This window comes from Grammomys surdaster, unplaced genomic scaffold, assembly GCF_004785775.1.
Source record: "Grammomys surdaster isolate TR1022 unplaced genomic scaffold, NIH_TR_1.0 125896, whole genome shotgun sequence".
In the NCBI taxonomy this organism is placed as follows: Eukaryota; Metazoa; Chordata; class Mammalia; order Rodentia; family Muridae; genus Grammomys; species Grammomys surdaster.
The window spans coordinates 249704-258856 of record NW_021620720.1 but is presented as its reverse complement, the minus strand read 5'-3'; the positions used below and the strand labels follow the sequence as shown (position 1 = coordinate 258856).

Here is a 9153-nt window from a genome sequence, read left to right as displayed (position 1 = left end):
AGAGAGAGAGAGAGAGAGAGAGAGAGAGAGAGAGAGAGAGAGAGAGAGAGAGAGAGGCTATGATTCTGAGTGTCAGGGCTGCTTGTACTATTGGGTAGGTGGATGAGTGGATGGGTGGATGGGTGGATGGGTGGATGGGTGGGTAGGTGGATTATGAATGGCGATGTAGATCAGAAGGAAACTGGGGTGAAATGGGGGGGGAGATTTTATTAACTGTGACGTAGAAGGAAAAAGCCCATTGAGCTCTGAGCATCCGAAAATTTGCTTTCTGGCCCAACCCTGGCCTGGGACAACCCTGTGCCTCGGTTTCCCCATCTGTAAAATGGGGCTAATGGACCCAAGAAATAGTTTTGACTGGCCAAGGTCTCACTCTGGCCGTCCCACCTCCCTTCTGCTCCATTGAGAATTCCTGTGCCCAAAGGGCTGAATGGGGCCTGCGAGGGGGAGGGGGACTGGTGGAGCTCGAAGGACAATGTGGTTGGTGCGACTCTCTCTCCAGAAGCTCACGACGCCCTGCACCACTTCTCCTGCAAGATGCTGACACCCCGGCACTGCACCGGCAACTGCTCCTTCAAGCCTCCGCTGTTGCCCTAGCGCCGGCTTGGCCGCGCCCACGCGCCCTCAAGCCATGCTGCTCCTTTCTGTAAATACCCGCTGCAGTGGCGGCCCAGAGCGAGGAACAAGCCATTAGGACCTGACCGTTGTAAATACAGCCGCCCGCCCGCCGGTCTCCAGCGGGGCTCGGCTGGGTTTCCCACTGTAAATACCGCCTCGCCCCTCCTTTGAACTCCAGGGCATCAGACCTCAAGGGGTAAACTGGACCCACCCGGGGAAAGAAACGGGAGAGGAGGGACCTCTTCCACGACCCCTCCCACTCCGGCCCTAGTAGGGCCTGGGACCCGGAATGTGAATATAATGTAGCATCTTCGCTGGCTACGGCCGCGCGCTCCCTGTCCTGTCCACTTCTGAAACTCTTGTTCCTAACGACAACGTGGCTATGTGCAATGGATATAAACGGACTGTGAGTCTCTTGGTTCAGTGTTAGGTTCACTTTATTTATATTGTAAGTTATTTTACTTCCCCCGGGGCCCCTTTCCAGTCCTCGTTTTTACATTCATTCCTCTTTGGATTTGCTTTGTGATTTTGTTGTTGTTGATGTTGTTGTTGTGTAACGTAACAGCACTTTAAAAGGGCGACAACTGACTCACGAGATGGCGACCATCTTGAGCCTATTTGGGGAGATCTGTATCCGTGACTTTTGTTTTTAATAAAAAGAGAAAAAAAATCTGTCACTCCTTGGGGCTGCGGAGTTGGGAGTGCACTCGGGTGGTGGAGTAGGAAGAGGGTGGGGAGGGTGGAAGCTGCCACTCAAAGATGCCTTGCAGGCGCCAGTCAGGACCAGTGGTCAAGGTTAGAGCGGAGATGCTCTCTCTCAGACCTCACGGAGCTCCAGGATCACTCTACTGACCCACCTAAAACACACTCAATTTTCCCCACAGGCATCAGGGCCAGAACCCCCTCCGGGCTCTAACTGGGGACAATGGTCCCTTCCTTCCCGTGATTCGCTTGTACAGCCAGAAAGCTAATTTTTTTACCCCTTTCATTTCCTGTGTGTGAAGTCACCTGCAGGGGTTTGGGGTGCACTCTGCAAGACAGTCTCTCCAGGCTGCTAGAAATCCAGAGTTCGATCGAAATTGCTCTGCTTGCTGGAGCCGGCACCATAGACCGGGAATGCTGGGTAGAAGTGAGAGATGAAGGAACTTAGCCGGACTGATCTAGAAAAGATACTGAGAGTTTGAGGTCCCACCCAGACGGATGCCTTGTGGTGCGCCCTCACTGAGCTTGTCTCTATGAGGAAGGAGGAAGCCCTGTCCTCATTTTAATAATCTATCCCTCCTAGTCCCAGGGGAATTTTTTTTTTTGAGCTGGTGAAGCCCCCCTGAGAAAGGTGAGCCCTGCTGGCCGCAGATGCAAGGGCCAGGGCATTCCCCCAGGCTGTGGCCCCAAAGTCCGAAGCCTCACCTAGTGGCCACTAGCCTCAGTTTCTACAAGACTCCTCCTGGCTGCGGTGCAGACAACCGACGTAAACTGCAGGAAAACACACTCCTCCCCCAAGCAGTGTAGAGGATGGAACTGAAAAAGTTCGTTCTCTTAAGGATTTTTCAGCCCAGACTGGCTTTCATGCCCTCCTCTGGTTAGCAAAGGTCCTGCGATGTGCTCTTTATTTTTTTCCAGGGCCTCACTTTCCAATCTCCATTAAATGACATTCGTCTGTCTATGCCCCGAGGCTCAGGGAAACATTCCAAGAAGAAAGCCCATCTGCAGGCCGCCGCCAGGACCATCACCTCCAAAACCGGGCTCTCAGACTAGCACCCCAGGCTCTCTCCGAGCACTCTCTAGGGGACCCTGGACGCAAAAGTCGGGTCTCCGCAGTTCTCTGGAGAGTTTCAGGCCTGAAATTTCACTGGAGGCCTTTTGTGATGCAGGCGAGCTTGGACACAGTCTGGGCGATGGGGAGGAGAAGCAGACGCTGAGACCCTTGCGTGGGTGAGACCCAAGACTAGACCCTGGGCTGTGGCTGAGACCCTTCAAGCCTCGGATACGGAGAGGACAAGATTGATGTAGAAATGAGGGTAGTGGGGGCACCAGGCAAACTGTGGGGTTCCCTCTTGTTATCCTCTTTCTGGGATCCCCAGGGGCTGGGAATCAATCATTTATGTAGGGGTGAAGTGAAAAGGGCATGGTTACCCCTCTCACTTCTGGGCTGCACCCACCGCGAAAGTGAGATCCACTTGGGAGGGAAGTGTCTTGCGTTCCCAGGGCACCCTAGAGACTTGCAGATTGCATTCGAGTCTCCCGGGGTCTAAATGCAGCATCAGAAGCCTCACAATCCTTTTCAGCAAAATGGGCAGGACATTTGCCATCTAAGACAGAAAGTCTGTGGCTAAACACCGACTGAGGAGACTGGCGAACATTCAATTCTTGCCCTTTCCTCTAAACTCCCTCAAAGTAGAGCAAAGTATACAGGAACCTGGGGCTGGCCAGAAGGAGAGCCTCGGATGATAGGGAGCCTCTGAGGTTGGAGATGTTGGTGAATCCGACCTAGAAAGTTCCATCACGCAAAAAAAAATAAAACAAACTACAAAACACAGAAACCCTCCTGGGCTCTGCATCACTTCGAAATGGCTTGTTTCCCCCCAAAATGTTAATAACCAAACGATTGGTATGGATGTAATTATCAATAATTATACGAATTATTGCTGATTGCGGGGCTCGTAGCTACTTTAATTAGCTTACCAGATTCTAATTAAGTTAAATGAAACATTAATAGAGAAAATATGCTTAAAAAAAAAACACCCAGGATTTTTAATGTCTATTTCTCGCCACAATGTTGCCACCTTGCGACGAACTTGAGGCATTACAGTGGGCACGAGAGGCCCAGACACCTTCGCTCTAGCAGAGAAAGTGGGTTTGCTGAAAGTGGGGGACTTGTGGGCACAGGATGTCTCAAAGGAAGTTTTCTCTGGGTGTTTGGTTTGACAGCCTGTTTCCCTGTGTCCCCTACAAGACTCTGGCTCTGGAATGCAGATCTGGAGGTAGGGAGTCCCCTTCCACCTCCCCACCGCTTTCTCCTTTCTCCAGAGGAATTTCATCCCTTTTGGGAGCAGTGTGGGACAGATTGCCACTCTCCACCAGATCGACAAACCCTTCGTGAGAGACAGAGCAGAGACATATTTTATGTCCTTGAGACACCAGTCAATTGCTTCCCACCTCTGTCTCCTCTGTCAATGGGTTCATTGCCTACCTGGTACAGCTAACTTCTGTGTTCTCAGGGTTCTTGGTTCCTGAGCCCAGCAGGGCAATTATTTTGTTATCTTTGGCTGTATAAGTCGGCTTCCCAGGGGACCTCAAGTTACCTCCACAACCAAGGTTACCCCTGACTTTTCCTCCAAATGGTACACGGTGCTCATGTGGAGTGTCCACCTGAAAGGATGGTTCATCTAGGTGCTGGACAAACGTTTGAGGGAAGTATTTCAGGACAACAGCCACTGAGAGGAAATTCCGCTCATTTACATAAGGTTAATTAAACTCGAGCTTGCCGCTCACAGAGAAGATCCTTCATCAGTAGAATTAGTGTTGGGGTAGGGTGTCAGGTAATTTATCATCGACTTAGGAAAGAAAAAACTTCCTCCTGACCCAACTGTGTCTCAAAGACACCACCTCCACATTTTGCAAGCCCATGGTCCACACACTCCCAGCAACCTTGCTATGTAGTACAACCTTAATCCTCTACAGATATTCAACTCCCACCTAGAACCTAGACTGACAGTAGACCTTTCCTTGCTTCCGGTCATTCTAAACAGCCTCGCCTGCTCCTCCCCTCCCGGAGGCAACACCCAGAAGCCACAGTGGTGTGCTAAGAGCGTAAACTCTGTAACCGTGTTCTCTGCCTCTCTTTGTGTGGTAGGGGACCCATTGTTGGAACTCTGTTTCTGTAAATAACACTACTTCATTCAGGGATAAGCTAATACAGGTAAAGCCTGGAGGACAGTCTGAGTGAATAAGAGCTAGCACATCATCTGTGTGAGATAGAAAAGGACACACCCCCTGCAGGGCATTTTCCAGTCTGTGGGCCTCCACTCCTCTAGGGCCCAGGAAGGGAGATGAAGCAGTGCTCGCTCCAGCCTGGCCTTCTGAACTTTTTAAAGACACTTGAAAGCAGCCATAAAAACCCAGGTTGGAAAGATAGCATAAGATGCCAACGTTGGATGGCTACAGGTGGCCAATGAATGGGGCAAGAGATTTTTGAGCAAGTTAGAGCAGAGACAGGAAAGACAGCCAGGGCTTTTAGATCCCCCTCCCCAAGGATTGCACACCCCAACAGAATGCTAGGTCATGTCCTTAAGAATGAGGGATTTCCTTCGATCTGTTGAGTTCCTATACCATTCCATTGCAACATAAGTGATCCCGCCAGTCCTTACTGGAGGAGGAAGTGCCACATTAGTGTCCTTAGTGACTTTGATTGAAGGCACTCTGGGAGATAATTTAAAACTGTTGACCCAAATGGAACACCTGATTTCAACAGAATTGTTGATACTATTCTACGCCAGTCGCCAGTCGGTGCGTAGAGGAAGACTGAGAGCCGAGGTGCAAGGAGTCCCACAGATCTTGATTCTTCTCCTCTGTGATCAGGAAAGGGTCATGTCACCTCCACAGACTAAAACAAAAATAGGTACTGAATGGTACCCTGCTCTCCACCCAGTCTGCCCCGGTCTTTGGGTCTGATCACAGGTGTCGCTGGGGCGAGCCCAGGAGCCGCCGCGTCCCAGGGGTTGCAGAGCCTACGCGCAGCCTCAGGAACCAGAAACGCACACGCTCCACTTTTATTTGAGGAAGAAATTGGTATGTCAGAAAGCATAGGGTAAATCAGCACAGGAAATTTGAACTTGGGGAGGGACGGTCCTTCCTTCTTCATCTTGATGGTTAGGTTTCATGTATTATTTATTTACTGGTTATCTGGCAATTGGTTAATGTGCAGCCAGGAAATTCTGCTTCCACAGTCAGTGCCTCTTCAAAGTATCAGACCGAGTTTCCAAGGCTCGCCAGGCTCGCCCAGGTGACTCTTTTGGCGAACGGTTTCGTAAGGGCTAAAGTGAAGAAATAGGCTATTGAGGAGGGGAGAGATGCGCTGGAGTCAGGTGTGGTAGCACACGCCTGTAATCCCAGCAATGGGGAGGCGGAGGCAGGAGGATCTTTTAAGTTTGGGGGTTATCCTAGATTGTATAGCAAATTAGAGGTCATGGTGGGATCTGAGAGACCAAAAAGTTAAAATAAATCACAAACTGCCATTGAGGCCCATGCAGAAGGCACATTACGAAGCGATGGGTCCGCCTACGTCACCCTTCGCATTCCTTCCTTGAGTACTATCGCTCGATCGAGTCAAGCAAAAGGTAAAATAGGGAAAGCATTGGGGCTGTTTGTGGACGTCATGAAAAAAAAATTTTTTTTCTTTTAAAGTAGGAAAAATATGGAACGCTTCACGAATTTGCGTGTCATCCTTGCGCAGGGGCCATGCTAATCTTCTCTGTATCGTTCCAATTTTAGTATATGTGCTGCCGAAGCGAGCACGAACTTGCCTGTCTCTCAGAAGGTATATAAGGGCAAAATGAGGCAAACTTTTAGAGTTATGGTGAGAAACTTTTTAAAAATCTTACACTGTTTTCAAATTCAATGATTTTTTTTTTAAACTAGTACCTTCTCGGTTTTATGCTGTACGCTTGAAATTTTCCGTTTAGACCCGGAGTGAATTCAGTTATATCCGAAACCTCTTTTCTACATTGTATATGCAAATGAGGGGACGATGGGAAACAGACCTGTTCCGGACTGAGCTGTGCGCAGCCCCGGAGTCACAGCCGGTCACGTGACGATGCCCGCTGTGCGCGCGCCCGACCGCGCCGGGACCGCGCTGGGCTCTCCCGGCCGCACGACGTGTAACCCAGGGACCAGGCGCCTCTGCGGGGCACAGCTTGCGAGCCGCCCGTCGAGCCGGCCTGGCTTCTGAGACTCTGCACCCGTGATCCGGCGCCACGGTGGCCTGCTCTGGGTGTATGGGGTGTGTGAGCCATTTTGGCCTCAGTTTCCCCGCCGGCTGGTTAGACACAGCGCCGCAGGCTAAACCAAGTGGGCCTGCGCGCCGGGAAAACAAGTGAGATTTGAGTGCAAACCTGGTTCAGAGGCCTTTTCTCCTGCACAGTTGGACTCTGAAGAAAGGGCAGCCTTCCTCACCTTTGCGGGTTAGGCTTTACCCCCAAATTCGGACGCTCTTCCTCCCGTCCTTCTTTGCTCTGACAAAGCCAGGGCGCTGATGTGTCATTTCCAATCACCAGAGTCGGTACCCCAAGGGGAGGCCACGAGCCTGGGCAGAGAAGCGCCAGAAGGCAGAAGGCCAGGCTTCTGGAGCTGAGTTCCCCAACCCCCTCCTACCTGTTTTCAATAAGATGGAAATCAGGTGCGAGCCGCCCAGCTTCTCACGTGACCTCTCTCTAACTACGCAGCAAGCAACTGCAAAAACTAAGAATGCTAATAATGGCCTTTATCGAGTGAAAAGAGCTAATTTGGGCAATGATGTTTCCCTCGGATTTACAAAAGGGAATTGCAAATAACCAAACGGTAATAGCGTTGATGGGAGATGGTGCTAAACTTCAATCAGCATCCACGTTCGTTCTTCACGGATTTAGAAGGGGAGTCTTTTCGACACAGTGGCTGCTCACACGTGTCACGGTGACAGGTACAGCCGGTGGGTTCGTAACTGCCTTACTGTGCAAGCCGGCAGGAGACAGACCTGGTTCTTGTTCACCGTTCTTGACTATTTGAAGCCAGAGGTGGTCCGTTTGGTTCTGGTGTCTGTTTTTTGTTTTTTGTTTTTCTTGTCCGGCGGTTGCGGAGCAGAGGAATCAGGAATCTAGTTCCACTCTCTCTTGTTCTGGTCCTGTTTTAGCTTGTAAGAAGCAGCCTGCAGAGGACAGTTAATTGCTAACGTCTTGTTTATCCTTGATGTGCTGTGGTTTTCCTGAGAGAATATCATTACCAAGATGTAAAAATTCCAAGGTGGCTCAGTGGGTAATCAGGCTATGTCTGATGACCTGAGTTTGATCCCTGGGACCCATATAATGGGGAGAGAGAACCGACTCACTCTCAAGTTGTCCTCTGACCTCCATACACATGTGGCACGGCGCACACCCCACCACACACATAGGCAAAATGAAAGATAATAGAATTTCGAATCCTAATATTGGTTTTGTATTCTGTTTACAAAAGTACAAACATGCTGGTTATCCCTGAGGGGTGCCCGCTGCAAAAAGATCTGTAGCAGCCATTGTAGACCTAGTTCCCAGGCTTGCCAAGGAGGACAGTGCTTCCTCAGCCCCCAAGGCCCCACTGGAGGTGGATGCATCTACAGTGATTTGTGCCTAAAACAGAGGTGGGACCAAGTGGAAGGTAATTAGGTCACAGGGCACCACTCGTGAAGATTTATTTATTCCTTTTATTTACATGAGTACATTGTACTCACAGGCACACCAGACACACCAGAAGAGGGCATCAGATCTCATTACAGATGGTTGTGAGCCACCATGTAGTTGCTGGGAATTAAACCCAGGACCTCTGGAAGCAAGCAGTCAGTGCTCTTAACCTCTGAGCCATATCTCCAGCCCTCACTATGTGATTTTTCGTTGCAGCCCATGGAGGCTTACTGAAGGATGCCAAATGCAGTCCTCTGTGTAGTGAGTGGTAAAACCAAACACTCTCAGCAAAGACCAAGCGTGTGGGGCTACACAGTCACAGACCTTAGCCCTCTGAAACTGTAAGCTGTTGTAAACCTTTTTGTCTGTACAGATTTCCGGCCTCGGGTGTTTTGTTATAGCATCAGAGTGGGTCAATGGAGGAGATAGAAGGGATAAGGGTGTGAGGCTGGAGGAGCCGAGGTCACATGATGGAACCCTTTTGGGGAGAGAGAACAAAGGGATGACGACTTCACAGAAAGTCCCAATCCCCACCCCCCCAGGACTTAGGCACTAAAGCAGAAGTGTGGGTGCTACTGGGGGATGGCTTTGGCCAGCTATCTTGAAGCTACAGCGGGAACAGAGCTCCTGTAATCCTCAGAGTCATTGGCTTCTCTCCACGATGCAGACCTCAGGTGACCTGAATGTGGACCGACTTCCCTGTGTGTCTTGGGCTGTAGAACCCCAAAAGATAAGGTTTGGTCGCTTGGTCCTGTTGAGAGTGGAGCCTCCCATCACCTGAGTGAGAGAGTGCAGACCAGGTTTGATGATGGTGATGATGATGGTGGTGGTGGTGGTGGTGATGATGATGGTGACGACGATTTATTTTGAGACAGAGTCTTTCTACATAGCCGTGTCTGTTCTGGAATTCACTCTATAGACAAGGCAGGCTTCCAACTCACCGAGATCCTGAGACTGCCAGCCCAGGTTTGAATCCTGGAAACCACATGGTGGAAGGACCGCAAAATTGCCCTCTGACCTCCACATGTGTGCTGTAGCACATACACAAGCCCCCATGAAATATGCACAGTGATAATAAATATTCAAGAGAGAGAGAGAGAGAGAGAGAGAGAGAGAGAGAGAGAGAGAGAGA

The 9153-nt window shown here is 50.3% G+C and overlaps 1 protein-coding gene and 1 non-coding gene across 4 annotated transcripts in view; one reads left to right on the top strand and one right to left on the bottom strand.

The window, feature by feature from the left end:
* The window catches only part of Skor1 (SKI family transcriptional corepressor 1), an 8343-nt gene extending 7600 nt beyond the window's left edge, over positions 1–743 (top strand). The window contains exon 9 of one of the 3 annotated variants that reach the window (XM_028752386.1): positions 500–743. In XM_028752386.1, the coding sequence (XP_028608219.1) occupies positions 500–594 (95 nt within the window). In that variant the 3' untranslated portion in view covers positions 595–743. The remainder of the gene's footprint in view (positions 1–499) is intronic. The other 2 variants (XM_028752388.1, XM_028752387.1) reach the window with 2 other exon arrangements.
* A 5279-nt stretch (positions 744–6022) lies between these two features.
* LOC114608426 lies at positions 6023–6129 on the bottom strand. The gene has a single exon (XR_003709359.1). It is a non-coding gene; the product is annotated as a U6 spliceosomal RNA (small nuclear RNA).
* Between the last annotated feature and the right edge of the window lie 3024 nt (positions 6130–9153).